At 43.1% G+C, this 24,021-nt stretch overlaps 1 protein-coding gene across 3 annotated transcripts in view; it reads left to right on the top strand.

The window, feature by feature from the left end:
- Positions 1 to 6,730: 6,730 nt before the first annotated feature.
- NEBL (nebulette) overlaps positions 6,731 to 24,021 on the top strand; it is a 144,053-nt gene continuing 126,762 nt past the window's right edge. The window contains exons 1-2 of one of the 3 annotated variants that reach the window (XM_035130429.2): positions 6,731 to 7,022; positions 10,758 to 10,852. In XM_035130429.2, coding sequence (XP_034986320.1) covers positions 6,954 to 7,022; positions 10,758 to 10,852 — 164 coding nt within the window. In that variant the 5' untranslated portion in view covers positions 6,731 to 6,953. Of the gene's footprint in view, positions 7,023 to 7,622; positions 8,100 to 10,757; positions 10,853 to 24,021 lie in introns of those variants that run through there. The other 2 variants (XM_035130430.2, XM_060280819.1) reach the window with 2 other exon arrangements.

Genomic DNA, 24,021 nt, shown 5'->3' with positions numbered 1-24,021 from the left:
TTCTATCATACTAACAGTTGAACACTTAAAACTAATTCAGCCCCCCCCTTCCCCTGGACTCAGGGTCTCCCAGATACTTCAGCAAGTTCCATAAGTCGTTCCAGTTTCAGACCATCTAGATCAATCAAAAATTTACATCCATTATTACCTAAAATTATAGTTTTAAACAGCTCCAAGGAGATACTGATTCCTTTGGAAGGAAAAACTGCTTATTAAGAATGAGGACATTGCACTGCAGCAGGCATGAGCAACTTGCCCACTTCAACACAGCAAATATTTATCTCTCCAAATGTAAGCATATAACAAGGATTAATTTTATTTAAAGCAAGATAATTACTACAGGTTGATTCAAACTCTGTGATGCAGAACCAAGCAAATCAGTGTGGCTTTGTTCTACATGCCTTTCTTGGGGGGTGGCTATTTTATCTTCATTTTCTTTTATCAAGATCTTGGAAAAATATAAAATGTTAATCTCATCATATATTATGCAGTATTCACTGAGAGTATAACACCCATGAACTGTATGCTGAACAATTTGAAAGGGAAATTGTCTTCCCCCACAGGTGGAAAACTGTTGTTGCTTTCCATACAGAAGATGAAATGTAACTGGAAGGTATTAATTTTGCCTTCAGTGTTCAACTCAGCTTGTATATACATGAGTAATTGCAAATCATTTGCCTTTGTGGTATATCTGCCCTCTGTTTGTGGAACACAACAGTCTGCAGAAAATCAGTGTGGTGTGTTGCAGGGTTGGGAAATTCAAATGGAAACTTTCATATAGACAAATCTGAAATAGAAGAATTTGCTTGAGCATTTTCTCCTCTAAATGCATTTTGGCTTTACACAGAACTGTGCTTTCTCCACGTGCACATGGAAATACTACTGGTAAAAAAAGTATTTGTAAATTGGGAAAAAATATAACAAAGGAATGGTCATGTGAATTGAATTGCCCTGGAATTCCATGTAAATCTGTTCAGGACTGGCACACTGAATTGTTGTAATTTAGTTGTACCACAACTACAAACACTACATTTTATTTTATTTTTTAAACCCAAGCGATTGGTAACTCTTGAAGAAAAGATGAAGAATCACATTAGGAAGTTTGCAAATACCACACAAGCAATGGTTACTTTGTTTCCGTATTAGCGCAAATGGAAACGTAGCAGGCAATTTAATCTTCAAACTACACATAACTCCATTGCTTCAGTGAGTTGGAAAATTGGGAAATGATTTAAACAGGACTGCCTTATGCTTTCTGCCAGACTAATAGGATTTTACGCTAATGTAGCATTTAGACTTGTGGTATTCACCATGCAGCCTCACACACACAGTGAAGACTAGTAATTATAGCTGCTGTTCTCATATGAGGAAACTATTCTCTAACAGGGGCACTCCTATGCTTGAGTTAAACTGGTTGAGAGATCAAAGGATATGATGGAAACCCTACTACCCTGGTGGAATGTGAGATATGCTCATGGAATACATGAAACAGGGTGGGATGGATGGAGGAGGCTCGCACTTACATTGCATCCTATGCTCCTCCAGAGCACATCCACACCACAGTGGAACTTTACACTAGTTCTGAACCCAGTGCAAGAAATTTCCTCTCCATTGACTTCAGTAGGAGGAGAAATAAATGTGGAAATGGCCACTTCCATGTCAACAGCTGTTCTGCCCATGCTGCAAGGATGGAGCATAGGATATAGTGCAACTCAGAAGTCAAGGCACAGCGCACCACCACCACACCATAGCTTAGAAATGCTGTAATTGGGCAGATGATAATCCCTGGCCTCAGTTTACGCAACCTTACAGCTTGAAAGGGGGAATTCTGCTGAGCGGAATAGTGGAGAAAGGGACATTTTGCACAAAGCAGCACCCAAGGGAGCTTGAATACAGTGCTAGCACTTATCTGCCTGGAACTCTTATACTTGCTCACCTTGGGACTCCGGATAGACCAATGGGGACTGGTCTTTTTGGGTGACTGGGGCTCTGCCCAACCAACCTCAGTCTGCCCTCAGCCAGCCTCCACTTTCCTGTTTCCTTATTTATCATAAGTTCAGGGTGTGGCCTTGGCTGTCAGCTTCCTCCTCCTCCTCTTTGGTCTCAGTGTTGCCCTTGTAAAACTCAGGGGCGCAAAATTCTCCTTTAAGCATTGGCACTGTATTTGTAATGGGAAGGTATTATGCCTCCTGGTATCTGAAAATGTGAACAGGTTTCTACTCATCACTTCAAGGATTTGAGCAGTGATCTAATCAGCAAAATGTCAAGCTTTCATTTGCATATGGCAACCAAGACTTTTGGCACCTGAGGCGAACCATGAAATGGCACCAGCCTCACAGCCAGGGAAGAAGGGGTGAGTGAAGATCTACAGTGGGAAGAAGGGAGGAGTGACAGCGTACATTGGGAACAAGGAGGGGAATCAGCTCAACCTTAACCTGACTGTTGAAGTAGGAATCAGAGGCTGTCACAGGAGGGAAAGCAGCCAGGTGGCTGCAGAGCCCAGGAGACCTCAGAGCCCACTGTTCCCTCTTCCTATTTGCCAAGTGGCTGCTGTAGAGGTGGCATTGGGGTGGGCTGCTGAAGAGGTGGCAGATCTCGCTTCAAAGGAGCATGCATTCATTGAAGGCTGGATCTGCTGCCCCTGTAGATTCTGGCGCCCGAGGTGGTTGCCTCACCCTGCCTCATGGGTGGGCTAGCCCTGCCTCCTTTGCTGTCATGTCTATTTTGGTTTGCATTTAGTTTTCTGTAAACCAGAGTGCTGAAAGTCATTGTGTCATGTTTTTAAGGCTTTTGGATATAAAGGTATACCCCAAGGAGTATTTTGGAATCTTTTGGCATTACTGTATTGATCTGGGTATTACACTGATGCTTGGGGGCAGGGGAAGGGCAATTATACTTTTTTGATAGCATAGCATTTTTGTTATGGTTTTATGCCCAAGACACATAAAACTGAACAAATATTGGAAGCAGGTTGATGCCTAAGCATTCAGCATGCCCACTAATCTTGCATCAAATTCCAAAAGCAGTAAGGGAGACAGACCCTACCCTGAAGCCCTGAGGCTTTTTCCAGTCTTGCTAAGCTCATACGGTAGTTCTGTCTCTTTTCCTCTGCTCCAATTCAAACCGCAACTGCTGTCTCTCTAGTCCTCCCACCAAGCTGAAGGCTGTGTGACATTAAGATTTTAGTACTAGAGCACTTGTATAAATGATTCTGCATTTATATTTTGTACTGCTATTGCATTTTGGAAGATTTTATAATGTGAACTGACTTGAAGAAGCTTTGCTCAGAAAGGAGGTGTGAAATTATTTTTATTAAATAAAGTTTAAAAAAAGAATTCCAGAGAGCTTTCCAGAGGTTAACAGTGGAACCCTATGCATGTTTCCTTGCAGGCAAATACCATGAAGTTCAGTGGGCCTTACTCCCAGGAAAGTCTGTATAGTATTGCAACCAAAGGAACACTGTGTCAGCTTGTTAAGCCCTTGATCACCCATCAGTTGTCAAGTTCACAAGTGATCATCAATGGTCTATAATAGTACAGGACTGTGAAAGGTCTGCTCAGGGGATGCTAAAACATCTCCAACAGTAGTGCTGTTAGGGCAGGAAATCAGGGCAGAGGTCCAGGGCCCAACTCAGCAGAATCAAGAAGCACCACCACCTAATAAGCTGGGCCAAGGATCTAAAAGGAGTGGAGGAATCTGTGGCCCTCCAAATATTGTTGGATTCAAACTCCCATCAGCCCCAGCCATCATGGCCAAGAACCAGGTGATGGGAGCTGAGGTCCACCAGCACCCGGAGAGCCAAAGCTTTCCCCAAAATTACCAAACTGCACCCCTGATAGTTTGTTTGGACCCTGAACAAGAACCAGAAGGCTGAGAGAGAGGGTGTGTCAAAGGGGAAATGATTTGACAGGCATATGTCAAGAATGCTTTGATGGTGTTTCCTGCTTGGCAGGGGGTTGGACTGGATGGCCCTTGTGGTCTCTTCCAACTCTATGATTCTATGATACTGATTTATATATTGTTATGAGTTTTGGAGGGAGGAAGTAGGCTGCATGTGAGATCCTTCTACCCCTGGATCCAACAAGTGTTAGAATATAAGGCAGCCTAGCTTCTTGTGTTGAAGTGATTGCCTGGGTGATGGGCCATTAAGATAACCAATGAAAGGGGGCTCTGTGTGAGAAGACAAATGGGTGGGGAGAGAGTTAGGAGGAGAAATCCTGAATTTAGAGTTCAGAGTGGCAGTGATGTGACCTAGAGTTAAAGCAGCAAGCTGAAGAGTGTCAGAACAATGTTTGCTTTCTGTTTAAATCCAAGGCTGTACCTACAGGAGAAACAAGACCCTTTTAGGGTGCTAATGCTGGGAACCCCTTCATTGTAGGCTCAGGTTGTATTATGTATAAATAAACCACCTATAATAAAGACGCCACAGTCTCCCCTGTGCCTCATCCCAAAAAGACATGAACCCTGGATAAGTGCCTGGAACCTCTGAAATCTCACATCACTGGGATATTGGGATGGCATGCCACACTACAGAAGTAGCTTTGTATAATACTTTTATATGCAATATGTATTTTTGTAATATTTTGTTTAAGTTGCCTGTGGTTGCTCCGGTTTTTTTCTACACCGCTTAGAGACATTTTAAACATATTAAGCGGTATAGAAATCAATCAAGCAATCAAATCAGTATTGGTAGGGGAAGGTTTGCAAACACATCTTGTTGGGAGGCTCGGTCCTTGGAGCTTGGAAGGAGCTACCAGTGAAGGAATCCTTTCTTCTCCCCTAATTTCCCCCACCTCATGATAAGTTTCGTTTTTTTTAAATGTTTTTTATTTATTTCAATCATTAAAAAACATACATATATTTACATACAAATTAAGACAAAAAGAAACACCAAAGATACAATATATCATTTGTTTTACATCTTAGCAATAAAAAAAAAATAGAAAGACACGGAAAAAGAAAAAGGAAAGATGAAAAAAAGGGAAGAAGGAAAAAAAAAGGCAAAAAAAAAATTACAAACAATACGTAAAATACCAACAACTTCCAGTCATCTCTCTGTAGCTAGTACTATTCGTTTTCATCATCCGCAAAATAAATTCTTTATTGTCTATCTCTTTACCCTTCACCTTGGTTCGGTTTTGTCTGCTTGGGGTGTTATTTACTTAATTGTTTTTATATACTCATCAAAAATCCTCCATTCCTTTTTTATTTTTTGTCTTGTTTGCCCTCTAATTCTCCCAGTGATTCTGGCTAGCTGTGAGTATTCTTTCATTAGTATTTGCCAATCTGTTATACTAGGGGTGTTTCTGCTTTTCCAGTTCCTAGCGATCAGCACCCTCGCGGCTACAATACCATACATTAATAATTTTCTATTTACATCTCCTATATCCTCCGGTATTATATTTAATAGGAACATTTCTGGTTTTTTCGTAATTTTACATTTTAACATTCTCTTTAACTCTTCATAAATCTTCTCCCAGTATGTCCTTATCTCTGCACATTTCCACCACATGTGCATTTGAGTTCCTATTTCTTTCTCACATCTCCAGCATGTAGGTGATCTATTTTTATACATTTTTGCTAATTTTTCAGGTGTCTGATACCACCTATATATCATTTTGAAAATATTTTCTCGCAAATTGTAGCACGCGGTAAATTTTATATCTTTTTTCCATAGCCTTTCCCACTGGTCTACAAATATATTGTGGCCCAGATCTTGTGCCCATTTTATCATGGATGGCTTAGTTTGTTCTTCCTTTAACTCCCATTCCAGCAATAAATCGTAAGTACGTGAAATCAGTTTTTTATCATTTTCTATCAGTTCTTTTTCAAATTTAGACTTCTCTTTTGCAATTCCCAATTTTTTGTCTTCTATGAATTTCTGATTAACTTGAAAATATTGCAGCCAACTCGTAAAGTATTTTTTGGTCTCCTCGTAGCTTTTTAATCTAAATTCATTTTGTATAATCTCCAATAAGTCATGGTAGGTGGCAATCTTTTCTTCCATATTTAATTTTTTAACCGTAATCACATTTATTAAGGATGTCCACAGGGGTATCTTAGGTTCTAATATACTTTTATATTTTGCCCAAATTAAATACAATGATTTCCTAATTAAATGATTTAAAAAGCCCCTGTGCGTTTTAACTTTCCCATAAATCAAATATGAGTGCCAGCCGAATCTATTTTCTACTCCCTCAAGGTCTAGAATCTCTGGTTTTTCTAAAGTTATCCATTCTTTCAGCCAGACGAGTCCAGCTGCTGCATGATATAGTTCCAAATTAGGGAGTGAAAATCCCCCCTCTCTTTTTTATCTGTTAGCAGCTGGTATTTAATTCTTGGCTTTTTGTTATTCCATACGAATTTCGTTAAGTCTCTCCTCCACTCGTCAAAGCATTTTATTCCTCCCAAAATTGCCTCCTCATGATAAGTTTCGAAGGCAACAACTTATCCATGCTTACGTTTCCATTCTTCTCTAGGCTAGCCGTTATGGCTAAGCCATAGCAGCAGAGAGGCTAGGCCACGTCCCTCCACCTGCTCCGGGGGTCCTCCTCTTCCTTAGAGAGAGCCCTGGCGGCGAAGGGAGCAGCCCGCGTCAAGCAGCCCGCCCCCTTCATTCAGCGCGGCGGATCTCTCCCTCTCTCTCTCTGCTGGAGGAGCGGAGCGCGCAGGCACGAGGCGGAGGCGGGCGCAGGCGGAGGAGGCTCCAGGCAGCGGTTGTTTTCCCCCTCCCACTCGCTTGCACATGCTGCCGAGCCTCTGTCGCAGCCGCCGCCAGCTGGAGCCGCGCTTCCGCCGCTGACCTTCCTCGCCAGAGAGTCCGCAGTGCCCGGCGATTCATCCGCCTCGCGCCTCGCCTCGCCTCGCTGCTCAGCGCCGCGGCGGCGGGCAGGGAATGCCCCAGCAGCTCGGGGCGGCTGCTTCCGCCGGGACGCTTCGCGGGCAGCTCGACCATGAACCCTCAGTGCGCCCGCTGTGGCAAAGTCGTCTATCCGACCGAGAAAGTCAACTGCTTGGATAAGGTGCGCACGAGGGCGGGCAGGGTGCGTGGGGGGGGGGGACAGGAGGAGGAGGAGGAGGGCTGAGGGGAAGGAGGACGAGGGGCGACCCGTGTGTGTGTATATGAGGGGAGAAGGGAGCTCCCCTCACGAGCTGCTTCTGAACTCCCTTGCCTCCCTCCCCTTGCTGCCCAGCGTCATTTTGCTTCACCTGCTTGAAGAAGTGCCTGCTGCTCTCAAAAAAATTGGAAAATGCGTCGCTTTTTATTTTGTGTGTGAGGAGAGAGGGCTTCGGGGTTCTTCGGGGTGCCTTCGTTTTCCTCCCGCCCCTTGAACTTGAACCCCCCCCCCAAAAAAAAAATCCCACCAGGAGGGGAAAAAGTGTCCGCCACTTGCACTTGTGAGGGGTGAAAAGGGAAACATAACAAAACGTAATAATGATGATGATGGTAGAAAGCCAGAGCCTGGTAATTCCTCCCTCCCCTCCCTCGCCTTTCCAGTTTAAGCGCGGGCTGAACGTTGCCCTTGCGGCTCCCCAGAGAGGACCACCACGGAAGGGACGCGTGGGAAGGGGGCGAAGCAGAGGAGCAAGGTGGGGGGGGCGGGGGCGGCGAGGGAGCGCCACGAAAGGTTTATGGGGAGCCGTGAGATGTTTGTGGTCGTGGGGGACGCACAGGCGGGCGCCTTCGGAGGAGTGGTGCGCAGTGGCCTGGCGCTGGGCTCGGCTCCGCCGCCTGCTTTGGGGAGCTGGGCTGCGGTGGGATGAGAGGCTGGAACGGGAAGCTTCGCAGGTGGCCGAGCGCGCCTCTGGGCGGCTGCTTGTGCATCGGAATCTGCACCGCTGCTCCTCCCCCGCCTCGTCCCCTTCCTCCTCTAATCAGCGCGGCGGTGGCGGGGACGGGGTGGGCAGACGGTAATTAACGTGTCAACCAGCCACTGACGCATCGCAAAGCAGGCCCGCCGCGGTGGGGGCGGAGCAAGATCTAACTGGATGCACCCCCCCCCCCGGCCGTTAGTTTTGTGAGGGGTTTAGTCAGGTCCCCTTTCAATCCGTCCAGAAAGCTTCTTTAGGTTGGATATGCTCAGCAGGCAGCACAGTAGGTGGGTAAAGCCCCCTCCATCCCTCCCCGGGTGTCCCCCCCCTCTAGGGAAATGAGGGTCGAAGCTGCTCGCCCCCTTCGCCCTACTCTCCTTAGTCCTAAAGGTGAGTCGTCCCTTCGCTCGGGACTCGGAGCGGTTTCATTGCCTCCAGGGCTGCAGTGCAGAAGGAGATGCTTCTGTCAACGGCAGCTTCTTACGCAACTGCAGCTAGCTTGGGTGGTGTGACTGACAGGCATGTCACAGGAGCGGGGTGAGGCACATCATCAGCATCCCGGGCATGCCCATTTCTCCGAAATGAGGGCTCCTTCTCTCTCCCCAGGGTGGTGGTGATCACAAAAGCACCTTTGTCTGAAGAAAAACCACAAAATATTGAGGCTGTGTCAGATGCCTCCATTTCTCTGCACCTTCACCTCCCTAAAAGGGGATGGGCGCCTCTTAGACTTCAGGGTGGAGGTAGTTTCTGTAAAAGTACAAACAGGCTTAACGGGTGGTATTTGTTTGTGCAGTGTTTGGGATGGGTATTTGCTGAAAGATTTTTTAAAAAGAAACCTTATTTCCTTCTGCTACTCAAAACGACCCAGAACCAATTTTTGGGGTGTGTGTATATGTAATGTGTAAAACTTAGAAAGGTAAAGCTGAGGTCATCAGGGATGTGTGACAGGCTAAGGAGATGATGCAACTTATCACTTAAATAAACTGCTGCCCACCTAGTTAAATGATGACATCCTAAATCTTCAGGGAGTCACCATTACGCTGGGCTTGACATATGTAATAGCAAGAATGCGCAGACTGTATCATTCATTTTAAAAGTCAGACGAATGGCACTTCTGTCACTTGCTTCATAGGGTGTGAGTATTTGCTGGAAGAGGCATTGGATCCAGTCAGACTAAGTCAGTTGAATTCAGTTTCCATTGAAGTTGGTGGGAAATGTAGTTAAGACATGACCAAGTTGCCTCATTGGTTTCAGTAAGACCCAAGTTCAACTAGCTTAGGTGGCAATACCAACTGTATGCACCTAGGAGACTTACTTCTGAGTAAACATGGTTAGTATTGCTTTGTTAGTTTGGACCTAAGCCCAGGTGCAGTGAGCCAATGTTAACTGGGATTAAAATGGCCACAATTTTATTGATCACAGGTTTTGTCTTAGGCATTGAGTATATATCCTGAATCAGCTCAATTGCTGGCTGATTGATCCTTTAGGGTAGATCCTGGGTTAAAGGATCGCCCCACAATGCAGATCAAATGGGGCAGACCCACCAGGCTGCCACTTGGAAAGTTTTATGGCATATTAGCCCCTGCCTGGGCCTTCGGATAAAACTTACCCCATGGACCCCTTTACCAGGGTACCTTAAACATTTTGTTCCAGTTTTGACTAAGGGTCCAACCCAATACCTTTTCTGCCCAAAGTTGTGACTGTTGCTATGAGGTAGGCAGAACCTCAAGACAGGCACAATTTGTCTGCAGACAAATTCCTTCCTTTGTCCTGAATACGATGACCAATTAATTCCACAGCAAGGTCATGCTAGAGCACTGTTCGCTTATCTCTGGGCAGGGCCAAAGACACAGGGTTGGCGGAACATCCATTGCTGACTATGCTGCTCACTCATAGTGAGGAGGACCTGAGTGGAGACTAGCTCCCCCAGGTCTAGCATGCAAACCACACCCAATGGACTGGCAGTGATTGGCCGATTTGAAGTTCAGTTTCTGGCAGGACCTCCCAGCAGATTCCACAACTAGCTGAGGCTGTTAGTGCCTCCGGAGGTCACTTGGGTGAAGACCCCCTGCCCCCTCTGGTTTCCCTGTGGCTGTGCTGAGCTGCAGTCACCACCACCGGAAAAACAATAAGCGGTCCTTGACTATGGTCAGTTTCAAGAGTCATCACATGAGGCTATAAAAGGGCCTTTTGTAAGCAGATCCTAGTATTGTCATATTTCAGCCCTGTCCCTACAAAGAAGAAGAAGAAGAAGAAGAAGAAGAAGAAGAAGAAGAAGAAGAAGAAGAAGAAGAAGAAGAAGAAGAAGAAGAAGAAGAAGAAGAAGAGGAGAAGTTTGGATTTGATATCCTGCTTTATCACTACCCGAAGGAGTCTCAAAGTGGCTAACATTCTCCTTTCCCTTCCTCCCCCACAACAAACACCCTGTGAGGTGGGTGGGGCTGAGAGACTTCAGATAAGTGTGACTAGCCCAAGGTCACCCAGCAGCTGCATGTGGAGGAGCGGAGACGCGAACCCGGTTCCCCAGATTACGATCTACTGCTCTTAACTACTACACCACACTGGCTTTCTCTGTATATATATGTGTGTGTATGTGTGCATGTTGAGGGGAAGAGAAGAAGAGAGAAGACTGCCAGGGGCAAAAGAGATCACTTATTTTATTGAGTTCTATCACATTGCTCCAAATGCTCATAGTTGGCTTATAGCTTTATAACAGAACAGATGAATGCCAATTATGACAAAGTGGGGGGGGGCATGTGTGTGGAAATTGTGTGTAGAACCAATACAGAATGTGGCATGTGTAAATTGAAAAGGTTTCTGATTTGCACAATGAAGTAAAACGGTAAAATTAGTAGACTTTTTAAAAATTGGAAATCCCTCTTTCATTGTGTAAATGGCAAATATTGACAGTGATACCATATGTAACACTATAAATTCTTTTTCAGTACTGGCACAAAGGATGTTTCCATTGCGAGGTTTGCAAAATGGCTCTAAACATGAACAACTACAAAGGGTATGAGAAGAAACCCTACTGCAATGCGTAAGTGTCACACATTGTCTAGTTTTACAGAACTGTACTGGATCTAAAAGGGTTATGTCTGGGTGGACTTCTACACTGTGCACATGTTACTGTAAAAGTTTAAACATCATTACATTGGGTGTTTGCTTGCATGGATAAGGGCAAAGCATATTGGGTTTAACCCATGGAAGGGTTATTTTGGATAAAGTGACCCCAAATACAGAGGAGTCCCTCCTTTTACACAAACACATTCTTTTTATTACAGGTAGGTAGCCGTGTTGGTCTGGGTCAAAGTAAAATAAAAAAATTCCTTCAGTAGCACCTTAAAGACCAACTAAGTTTTTATTTTGGTATGAGCTTTCGTGTGCATGCACGAAAATCTGAAGAATTTCTGAATATCTGAAGAAGTGTGCATGCACACGAAAGCTCATACCAAAATAAAAACTTAGTTGGTCTTTAAGGTGCTACTGAAGGAATTTTTTTTATTTTACATTCTTTTTATGGCCCACTACAGTTTATAAACCACAATTTGTATTATCCTTTTTCATTGAAGGGTAGGAATAATATTTGTTTCATTCTGCTTATGGTTCTTTGGATCCAAACCTATGAAATTATAGTGGACTCACTATGTGTACTTTTGGTCTACTTTGTGCTGTTGAGAGAGGGAAACACTTGAGTATTATGGGAAGCCTCGGTTCCGGTTCCCTGTGGAAAATATAAATGTACTTAAAAATGAGCAACATTTCTTTCTACATGTTATGGGCTACGGTACTAGTAGATGAACAATGTGGAATTTTCATTGTATTTTTGTAGTTGATTTTCCTGTGTAATGTTTTATTCTGATGCTGAAGACGCTGTCCTGTTTCATTGTTAATTGTGTTGTTTTATAATGTGGATTTCCCCCCAGTAATTTTTTATTTGACTTCTATTTATGATGACTGTGACAGTAACCTGAAGATTTCTCAAACATTAATTTAGTTCAAAACACAATTGCTAGTCTACTAACTGGGGCCAGCTATATGGAAAACGTATTACCAGTTCTTAAACTACACAGACTGTTGTCCCACTTATGGACACAGTTCTGATGTTTATCTTTTTAAAGCCGTAAACAACTTGGGATCTGAGTAGCTATAAGGATAATTTAGATCATGTGCTTTTTCCTCAGATGAGCTTGCCCATAGGTTGTAATTGTTTTCCAAGCCTCCTTGCTTTCTGAATATTGGTGGTGGAGTTGCGAGGCCAGAGAGGAGGATGTGGAATGTCCTTGCAAGAGACACTTGCCTGTCACTGAATCTGGTGCTCTTTTGCACCAGCAAAGACCTCATTTTATTTGCCCAGGACATCCAGCATGTCTCCTTGCCAATTTTATCTGACCATTTCCACTGACTTTACTATTTCTGCTATGCCAGTTTTATTTACTGTTTGTTTGTTTTATTGCATTTATATCCCATCTTTTCCTCCAAGGAGCTCAGTGCTGAGTACATGGTTCCCCACTCCTTATTTAATCCCACAACAAGCCTGCAAGGTAGGCCAAGAGGTTGAGACTGGCCTAAGGTCATCCAATGAGCTTCATGGCCGGGTGGAAATTTGAACCCTAACCCTTGTGTCCCAGGTCTTAGTCCAACACTCCAGCAGATATGTTTTTTGTTTTTTAAATAAAAAGTCCCATTTTACCATGTTTGTTCAGGACATTTTATGATGGTGGATTCATGCTTGTCAACAAAATTCAAACTACTTTTTAGTATGCTCTGCTTTGTACTGTTCCAGTTGCTGCTGTCCTATTGTTGCAATGTTAACAAAGCTTTAATTATTGTATTGTGGATGTGTGTGTGTGTGTGTGTGTGTGTGTGTATAGTGCCTTGAAAGGTAGAATATAAATATTAGAAATAAATAAAATCTGACACATGTTTGTACCTGGTTCCATGCCCTGATGGTTCTTCCCTTCAGAACACTGAATTATTGGGTAATTAAAAAAGGTAAAGGACCCCTGACAGTTAAGGCCAGTCACGAATGACTCTGGGGTTGCGGTGCTCATCTCGCTTTACTGGCCAAGGGAGCCGACATTTGTCAACAGACAGTTTTTCCGGGTCATGTGGCCAGCATGACTAAGCCGCTTCAGGTGAAACCAGATCAGCGCATGGAAACACTGTTTACCTTCCCACCGGATGGTACCTATTTATCTCCTTGCACTTTGACGTGCTTTTGAACTGCTAGGTTGGCAGGAGCTGGGACCGAGCAATGGGAGCTCAGCCCGTCGCAGGAATTCGAACCGCCGACCTTCTGATCGGCAAGCCCTAGGCTCTGTGGTTTAGACCACAGCGCCACACGTGTCCCGGGTATTGGGTAATTAGTCTAATACTAGTGCAGAGATAGGAAACCTGTGGCCCAGCAGCTGTTTTTTGCACCATGCCTGCTATCATCCGTGATCATTGGCTATGTTAGCTGAGTTGGAATCCAACAACATCTAGAGGGTTGCAGTAGAATGTCTCCCCCACCCCCCACCCCTATAGCATCAGTATAAAATGATTTATTTCAAATTGCCTTCTCATGATGCCTGATATCTAAGACTACTCTTAAATGAATTTCAAATAAGAATGGGCACAAACACAATCAAAGTTGTGCACTCCTATCCCTCCTTTTGGAGCAAATGGGATTTAAAAAGGTTTAAGTGAGTTTTCTAGTTTGTATGCATGATGAGTTCTTGCCTGAGAGAAAACAGGGCTTTCTTTTAATCACTGGAAAAGGAGACTTGCCATTCCAGCTTGTGATTTATTTACCTGTTTGCTTTTTGAGGAAGTTGCCCAAACAAAATCAAGTTTCTGTTTACAGTAATGCTTTTTTTAAATAAAAAAATAGCTTGATCCTTTTAGCGTTAGTAGGAAACGTGTGTTACTGTTGAGTTTAGTGTGCAGCTGGAATACTGGAAATGAAGGCTGAATGCATTTAGCAACTGAACTGTTCTCCATTAAAAATATAATAAATACAAACAAATATAAGTGTCTCTTTAGGTGTGCAAAGAATTTCTGTACCAGACTTCCCCTGCCCTCCATTGTTGTTGACTTCAGCTATAGCTGACGTGATCCATAGTCAGGAGTGATGGGGGTTGTAGTTCAATATATCAGGTGGCTTCCAGGCTGGAGTAGACTGATTTATACCCCAAAATTAAATGTAAAAGTAGGGGTGCAGGTGGCACTGTGATCTAAACCACTGAGCCTCTTGGGCTTGCCAATCAGAAGGTCAGCGGTTCAAATCCATGTGATGGGGTGAGCTCCCGTTGCTCTGTCCCAGCTCCTGCCAACCTAGCAGTTCGAAAGCATACCAGTGCAAGTAGATAAATAGGTACTGCTAAAGTGGGAAGGTAAACGGGGCTTCTGTGCTCTCTGGCTTCCATTACGGTGTTCTGTTACAGTTTAGTCATGCTGGCCACATGACCTGGAAAACTGTCTGTAGACAAACGCTGGCTCCCTTGGCCTGAAAGCGAGATGAGCGCCGCAACCCCATAGTTGCCTTTGACTGGACTTAACTGTCCAGGGGTCCTTTACCTTACTCTAAAAGTGTGCTATAAACTCTTTAATGAGTTGAAGGCCAAATAGTTGATCTTAATGTTCAAAATACGTATCTCCATTATGCCAATGGAATTATTAGTGTTGACAATGAATTTATTTAATAGTGTACACTTTGATCTGATTTCTTATACTTTTTAACCCGGTAGTCAGGTGTCTTTTTACTCTTAAAATACTTTTGCAAAAGACATAAGTTATATTTCTTATTTGTATTTTTCTATTGGATTTTTAAAATATATTTTTAGCTGTGCATATGGCTGGTATGCGTAACTTAGAAAATTCCCATTTTGAATATGAAATGGGACTATAAAAAGTGCATTGCCCGTGAGATGTGCATTTTCCTATTCCAGTGAGCTGATGAGATCATAAGATTTGCATTACTGCTCATCAGCTGCTATCTTAACCATAGCACTCAGAGCTTTTCTCCTGGGGGCTTAGTCTCAATTACATTAGAAAAAGGTGTGCTGTGTTTCAAAATGCTTAAATATCAACATCTGAACATCTTTAATGGTGCAATGCCTTGGTGCAAAAGCAGGAAATTTGTGAACGTGGCCTTGGAAACAGAGTGTACTAATTAAGAACCTGTCTTGATGCTGGATTCTAGCAGGTGTTCAGAAAAAGGAAGGGAAGAAGAAACTGGCGAAGGGCTTCTTCACACCAGCATCACTTCTTACAGCAGCTGCAAGAAGAACATGCAAACTTCCACAGCTGCCTCTACTTGTGTTAAGCTCATGATAGGCACTTACATGTCGCCATAGGCTAAATTTGACTTTTGATATCACCCAATATAATTCAAAAGGTTTGTTTCTAGTAACACATTGAAAGCTAGGGATATTTGTATGAAGAGGCCTTTCAAGTTAAAAATATATAAAAGTACCTTAATGATAAATTATAATAATAATAATAATAATAATAATAATAATAATAATAATAATAATATTTATTTATACCATGCCTTTTCCCCTGACAGGGAACTAAGGCTGCTTACAGATATAATAAGAACAGCTAAAAACATAGGGGGGGACCTCCAATCATAAAAAATCCATTAAACATTAATTTTACACACACACACAATCTATTAAAAACCTACAAATATTCACTGTAAAAACAGCATGGCACCAGACCTTTCATTAAAAGCAGTCAGGTCTGAAAAGCCTGTTGGAGTAAGAAAGTGCTCTAGGAGGACATGGGCTGATTTTGATTAATGACAAAAAAGAGTTTCCACTTACCATTCTTCAGATGAGAGGAAGTGGTTTATCTGCTTGTGAAAATATCTCGGAACAGGCATTTTCATAGCTTTTGTCCTTGTGATCATAAAAACACAAAACTTTATGGGTTGTACAGCCATATTCTGGATCGGTCAATCAAAATGGACAAGAATGTTAGTGAGGCAAGTTAGTGGCTGTGGTTGTGTGGATGAAATGCACCCCTATGTGACATAATCTTGGATAGTACTCTCAGCCTCTATGACAAAGCTTCTAGGCAAGTGATTTGTTATCTCAGCTTTAGGTATTTGCTACGTTATCTGCCAGTCTTTCCAGTTTTCCTTCTCTCTCTATTTTCTTTCCATATCTTTTTTATTCTCTCTTCAGTTCTTTCCCCCTTCTTCGTTGTTCATGGTCGCATCCATACCATACATTTAAAGCACATGGCCCTCCCTACAAAGAATCCTGGGAACCGTGGTTCACACCTCACAGTATCATTAACAAACTACAGTTCCCAGGTTTCTTTGGGGGAAGCAATGAGCATTGAATGCATGGAGTGGATTTAAACCCATGTCTGCCCCCATTCCTCCTCAGACATTTCTCTTATCTCTCCCACAGAAGAGAATAAACAGGGTAAATGCTACTCTGTGTGTCTGTGTGAATGAAAGAGTACTACCTCTGGGTTTGTAGTTTGGATAACTGGAGCTTAAGTAGGGTTGCCAGACTCCTGTGCCTTTAATTGCCCTGCTCTCTTTTGAGTCTGGAAACCTTAAAGAGAAACCAGCAGACCCTTTGTTTAATTTCTAAGCAAAGGGTCTGCTGGTTTCTCTTTAAGGTGTCCAGACTCAAAAGAGAGCAGGGCAATTAAAGGCACAGAAGTCCTGTCCTCTGTTGAGTCTGGCAACCCTAAGCTTAAGGACAAAAGTAAGTGGAGCTGCAAACTCAAATGGTGAAGGCCTACAAAGCAGCAGAAGCAAAAAATGACCTGTTTGCTAAAGCATGGTAATGAAAAGTGCTTTTCAAGCCTGCCTGAGTTGAAAGGGATGGCAGCAAAATGATGAACGTTGAATGTTGGCATGCAGAAATTCTGGTTTGGGCAGGGAGACGATCTCTTTGTACTTGCTCTGCAGCAAGGTAATATTTTAAGAAGCCTTTCCTGTTATTAGAGGATAGCAGTTGCACAAATGTGGTGCCTATGGCTACAGCCATGTAGGTCATACCCTGCCAGTTCAGTAGCACCAGAATATACATATATAATTTTTTTTATCTGGTGCTGTTGGAGTTATAAGTGAAGCTTATAAAACCCTGATTAAACATGTAGTTGGGGGTGAGGTAAGGAGAAGCTACAGCTCCTTCCCCCTCCACCTAACCCGCACAACAGCCAACAGGATTAAGCCCATGGAGGGTGCAATTCAGCTAGGAGCCAGTGTAATCACAGAAGGGAACACGGTGAGTGGAGGGTTCAACCCTGCTAAGTTTGGCTGTGCACACCTGTTTGAAAGCCCTTTTCACAAAAAGGCTTGCAGTGACTGCCTGCCTCGTTTTCTTCCCTGCTGCTGCTCAACTGCCACACCTTCTGACAGCCTCAGCCTGATTTGTCTGAATCCCAGTTCTGCCCAAATTGCACTGGTTTGGGTTGGGCTTCTGCTGAATCCAGTGCACAGCACTAGTTTAAACTAGGAGATTTGGATGAGTATTTTGAGTGGCCTCTGCAGTTCCTGCTTATTGGTACCTTTTTGTCTTTTTTCTCTGCCCCAAATTTCATTCTCCCACCAGCATCTGCTCTGCTTTGGAGAACTCTCCCTCCCACTTCCTTTACTGCCTTTGGCCATCTGCCTTCTTTGACTGCAGCTCCCAATTTTCAATACCTCCTTTCCCCAACTTCATGCCCTCCAGATATTTTGGAGCCCAACTCCCATCAGCTCCAGCCAGCTGGGCCAATGGCTGGGGATGATGGATGTTTTAGACAGGTTAGAGAACTCTGGCCTAGAAGACTCATGCTGCAGCTATTCTTTTTCCTTAGGGCCTTCTATCCGCCTTTTCCTTCTCTGTAGTATCTGAGGTCAGCGGTTCGAATCCCCGCGACGGGGTGAGCTCCCGCTGCTCGGTCCCAGCTCCTGCCAACCTAACATTTCGAAAGCACGTCAAAGTGCAAGTAGATAAATAGGTACCGCTTCGGAGGGAAGGTAAACGGCGTTTCCGTGCGGTGCTCTGGTTTGCTAGAAGCGGCTTAGTCATGCTGGCCACATGACCTGGAAGCTGTATGCCAGCTCCCTTGGCCAATAAAGCGAGATGAGCGCCGCAACCCCAGAGTCACGACTGGACCTAATGGTCAGGGGTCCCTTTACCTTTACCTTTAGTATCTGAGTAGCTCATAAATGACTGCCATACATCTTCTGCTCACCTCATACCTTGATAAAATTAGGGCAGGTCAGTCAATGACTGATAGGGTTATATCTTTGCACATTTACTTTACATATAGCAAAGTAGTGCAGCAGTAGAGGAGAAAAGGAAACAGGAGTCATGACCATGAGATATTTCTGGTTAGTAGGTAGGCTAGGGAAATATCTCAATTTGCTATAGACCTCTCCCAGAATGCTTCTATTATCTGAGAGATTGCCTCCTAAAGGCTTTATCTTTTCATCACTGCAAGCAAAAGAGTTTACAATGTGCTTTAAAAACATTAGCATCCTTGGGGATCTGACTGGATGCAATGAATATTGTGTTGGAAGCCAACTCCTATGAGTCACTACGTGATTAACGTGCTGCAGTAAACTGTTGTCTCTTCTTCTACTTGAGCCTGCAGGAATCTCTCTCCCCCCCCTTTCCAGGTCAAGGCTACGTTTTGTTACCTGATACCCCCATATGAGACAGAATTTTAGTAAGATGCATTGATAGAAATGCCTTTTAACATTTTTACTATGTGCGAGGCAGGGCTTGGGGAAACAGGCACATTGGTGAATACAGACTGCAAGCCACATTGGATACTCTTCTTGTTCTTATGAAAGTTTTTAAAAATAAATAATAAATTAATGTTTATTTGGAAGTTAGTTCCATTATATTGAATAGGGATTAAGTCCAGGTATATGTGTGCAAGTTTCAGCCTCAGAAGTCAGAAGTGTGGCATGACTCAGTATGGGTGTTGGTCTTTTTTGATGGTTGAACTACACCTGCTGATGAAAGGCCTGGGAAAATAGATACAACAAAGATATGGTTGTATCCATTTCCCCTGGCTGGAAGCTTGCTTCCATCAGCATGAAACTCACCAATTAAAAAACCTCTGTGTTTTAGATCTGTTCTGCTTAGAGCCAGCCAACCTTGGTGCTGGCAGATTTCTCTTCAAGATGGCCATGATCTTTTCAAAAGTAGTGCTAAGCTCTTAAATACCTGGAATAGAAAAAAAGGTAGAGAAGCGAAGATCAACCAGTAATACAATTCCTTGAAACAAGGGACATAAAATATCCTAAGCGCTGAAATAAGCACGTCCCTTGGGAACTTAAAATATATTTATTGTGGCATTGGCTTTCTTATGCATAGGACGAAGTGGGCTCTTGCCTATAAATTTTCTCCTGCTGCAGAGATGTGTTTAGCCACAGGGGTCTTAATCATTTTTGCCTCAGCAGACTGACATTGCTATCTCTCAGGAATTTAAAATAAAAGAGTACTTTGATGGAGACTGGTGGGACTTTAGGTGAGGGTTGTGAGTCTTGGAATGCAGTGTGGGTGTTTATAATAGTTGATTATGTAACCAGCATGCCAGAGGCAGTTTGGTAGCAACTCCACATTGAATGACACAGTACTTTACAAACATTTTCATACATATCTGTCATTTTAACATATGAGCTGTTTTTCTTTGTAGTTTCTTACCAAGATACTTACTTACTTATTTGAATGAATGAATGACCAAATAAACAGTGTTATATGTCCCTCAGAAGTGTGCTTTTTACTCCCTCTGAGGTAAAGGTTATATCCAATTAAATAGACCTATTGAGAGTAATTGTTGATTTCAGTGGGTCTATTCTGAGCATGACTAGCATTGGATACAACACCTTAGGGTTTTATTAATAGATCATAGAATCAGAGAGTTGGAAAGGATCACGAGGGTCATCTACTCCAACCTCCTAGAATCTTTTGCCCAACATGGGGGCTCAAAGCCACAACCCTGACATTAAAAGTCTCATACTTTACTGAGCAATCCCTTCAGTCTGTTCAACTAACTTTCACTCGGAGTACATCCATTAATATTAAATGGACCTAAGTGATTCATGAGTATTAATTTCAGTGGGCCTACCCTGAGTTAAAGTTGGTTTAACTGCAGTCTTTTCGCATTTCATCAATGTGATATATAATGTGATATATAAACATCAAATATAGAATTTAAATCAGGCACCTCCAAACTTTGGCCCTCCAGATGTTTTGGACTACAATTCCCATCTTCCCCAACCACTGGTCCTGTTAGTTAGGGATCATGGGAGTTGTAGGCCAAAACATCTGGAGGGCCACAGTTTGGGGATGCCTGGTTTAAATGGTTTAGCTCTCATTGGCTGTGATACTTTGCTGCAATGTCCCACTTTCTAGTCATGCAGTTAACTGAAGCTATTAGTTTTCCTTGGGATATAAGGGAGTGGGAGGAGAAAGCAGTAGCGGCACATTGTTGACTTAATTTACAGGACAAATAAGAGCAGTATACAATGAATGTATGAATGCCTCAATGCCTCAATATTAAAACAGTGAAATATAGTACTGTGAGTCAGTGTTGATGTGAGAAGGGTCATATCTTCTGTGCATTCAGATGGTGTTTCCAGGTAAGAACTGGGACAGACATCCTTTCTGCATAGCTGCTGCCTGTCAGTGTAAACAATGCTGATCTAGATGGACCAGTGGTTTGACTGGTATAAGGCAGCTGCTTATGCTCCTATATGGTACTCTTCCTTGGGTGAGATCTGGAGTAGTTGTCCCACTGCCCCCACTTCCATGCGGTGTTCTAAAACTAGAATTAGGTTGAGAACTTCTCAGCTTCCTAACCAACTGTGATTTCAGTCTACATTCTCCGTGGTTCAAATCCAACATGGTCTTCTTATTTTCCTGTTTCAGCTGGTTTTTAGTGTGGACAACACTGTGGTCCTCCATGGTTAATATTCAGTTCTGTCCATCTATCAATAGTATTTCCTTCTTCAAAAGCTTTCAAATTCATCACTGCTATGCAAGGTTTGGCATAGGTATGCCATAATACTAGTAGGGGTGTTTGCTAATGTTTATTCAACTGAAAGGCTAAATACTGGCTATTTAGGGCAAAACTTCTCACTATCTGCAGGCAAGTGCTGCTCTAGTTGTTGTTGTTTTTTTGGCTTTCAGGAAAGGGTTGTAGAAGAGAAGAAGAGAACAACAGGCCTGCTATGCCTGAAATAGACCTTTGGTTTTCCAGTGGAGTAAGGGCTCTGCTTGATCCCACAAATTAATGAAAGAAAAGGAAATTCCTCCCAAGTTGCACTCCTTCCAAATAACCAAGATTAAGGGTGGGCAACTTTTTATTTCTGCTGTAGGGGGCTATATATATATATATATATATATATATATATATATATATATATATATATATAACCACTAGAATCACATGCTTCTATGCAAAATAAAAATATTCCTTCCAGTAGCACCTTAGAGGCCAACTAAGTTTTTCATTGGCATGCTTCTATATGGTTTGCTGCAGGCATAACACTTAAACTCTAGTTGCCTGAACGCTAGTTAATATCCTAAATGTTGCAATTGTGAGTGCTGTGCCCCTGACATTAATAATAATAATAATAATAATAATAATAATGATAATAATATTTTATTATTTATACCCCACCAATCTTTATTCCTCAGCCACTCTGGGCGGCTTCCACCAAAATATTAAAAATACACTAAAACATCAGTCATTAAAAAAACTTCCCTAAACATGGCTGCCTTCAGATGTCTTCTAAAAGTCAGATAGTTGTTTACTTCCTTGACATCTGATGGGAGGGCATTCCACAGGGCGGGCACCACTACCGAGAATCTCTGTGTCCCTGGGATTGTGCTACTGTGCATGTGCCCCACGGACAGCCGTTGGGACTTGGAGCACAGAGACTTCGGACGGGATAAACCAGGACCGTGAGAGAGATTACATTCTTGCATATACACAACCATACAAAAAAAAGTGTGCGGCTTCCCCTTGCCTCTGCTGCGCTACAGAAGGATCTCTCTCTTTTCTCCTGGTTTCTTCTCCGTTAGAGGGGAAGGAGAGGAGGCAAGCGTGTGCCGGTGAAAGGGAAAGGGAGGGTAGGTGGGTGTGGGTAGAGAGAGAGCGCAAGCCGCGAGTGATGCGGCTGCTGGGCTGAAGGATCGTTTAGCCGTTACTGAGGGGCGAAAGCAGGAGAGCGGGCGGGTGGGCGCACCTGCGGGGGAAGGGGGAATTAATCCCTGGAAGTGTGTGTGGATTGGAAGGGCTGCTGCAACTGGGACCAGCGAGGGGAGAGAGAGAGAGAGAGAAAGGAGGAGTAGAGAGGAAGCTGAGGAGGCAGCTGGCTGGGGCGGGGAAGGGGAAGGGACTGAGTGAGGGCTGGGGTGGTGGTGGTGGGTGAGTCACGGGGGGGGGGGAACCCCGCTAATTAATTCTAGCACCCATTAATTTAACGGGCTTCATGATACTAGTTTAATAATAATTTGCCTTTGAGAAGGTTCCCTGGCATGAAGACTGAATATAGTGCTTGAGAGGAAATGGAAATACAAGAAAAAATAAGCAGAAGTAATAGGGCCTAGTGTGGTAAAATGCAAGAAATGAAAGAAAAGCTACATTTTACATGAGACATGGAGTTGCCACCAAAAGAACAGCAGCCCCATGTCAATTTGTCCCCTTTTCTAGATGCTGGTACAATACTTTGGTTTGGATCACTTAATGTGTACTACTAAGTAGATTGGGCACCATATTGATGGGATTAAAACTGGATACAGTATTGTTAATTTACCTGTTGATGTATTTAACATTCATGAAGTATGACTGTTGAACTGTCAATGCTTTCACTGTAGTGTATTATGGCTATTGTGCTATTATTGTATTAAAATCACATATTTTTCCATGAATTGTTTCAAGGACAATACATTTGTGGAAAATCCATTATATAAATAAACTGACCGTGGCTGTTACTTTAGAAGCTACTTCTGGGAGCTAGAGCAAACGCAATGAATAAGAGATACAAATGAAAACAGAGAAACAAACTGCTTCTACCCAAGTGGTAATATAAAAAAGATACACTATGTTCCTGAACTCGAATGGAGTTTGTGCATATGGCAATGGTAATCTCCAGAGAATTCCAGGATAGATGTACATACTGTAATCTCATTTGCAAATTAGTGGAGTAACATGGCAGCAGCTCACTGGTAGATGGCTGGGACTTCAACTGAGTTATCAGGTACTATTATTCAGTCAGAAAGTTGGGACCCACAATTACAGCATGAGCTGTAATTCAGTCAGAAAGTTGGGACCCACAATTACAGCATGAGCTACGTCACTCCAAAACAGTCTTCTCCATTTTGCCCAAACTGTCTGTCTTTCCAGTCTGTTATATGGCAGTAGCAACCAGACCTCTGCAGAGGGGTGGGGGCAGCCAGATATAGTTGCCCTAGGCGTCAGAGGACTAAGCTGGCCAGGGGGTGGGGGGCACCAGGGACCGGCTGCTTTTCTGTTTGTGTTTGTAACTTTTCTCTAACAAGACTCCCGCCCTGGGCCTCAGACAAGCTCTGTGTGGGCCTGCTACCAACTATGACTTTTGCTTTGGGGGAAGGCAGATAATTTAGTTTTCTAATTTAAAAAAAGGCAATATGTGAGACTGAAGAGCACCTAATTGGCAGCAAAGCTCACAGTCTTGATTTAGGAAAAGAAGCTGGGTTATGCGAAGGGTCCAAAAAGTAGCTGGAATGTACTTCATTACTCTTATTTCAGGATTTAGTATTTATCTGCGTTTACCCTCTCATAATACAAATAATAATTAATGCCACAAAGCCTCTGAATTACTCTAGTTAAAATTCATCATTCCATTGCTGGACAAAGACCAACCAAAATATAAATTTTCACCTACAGTTTCTCTTACAGTCTATTTATTTATTTAAATCACAATTTATTTTTATACACATGAACGCAGATTGTTCTGAGGACTTGTGTATACTTTGACAATACGCACTTAGGCGTGCATAATACCCAGCAAATAAGTGAACAAATAAATATATAAAGGCCAAGATGCAAAGGTTTACATAAAGCTAATGGCTTTCTGGTCTCTGCCCCTTCTAACGGGCGGCTCCCTATCCCTCCCAAAATCCTAGGACTGTCGAGAGGAACATTCCATGAGACACAAGGAGCTTCCACTGAAAGACAAAAATTGCCAATTGCTGTTTGTACACAGACAAA

This window comes from Zootoca vivipara, chromosome 12, assembly GCF_963506605.1.
Source record: "Zootoca vivipara chromosome 12, rZooViv1.1, whole genome shotgun sequence".
Lineage (NCBI taxonomy): Eukaryota > Metazoa > Chordata > Lepidosauria > Squamata > Lacertidae > Zootoca > Zootoca vivipara.
Note: the sequence above shows the minus strand (reverse complement) of the source record. Positions and strands in the feature narration are given on the sequence as shown.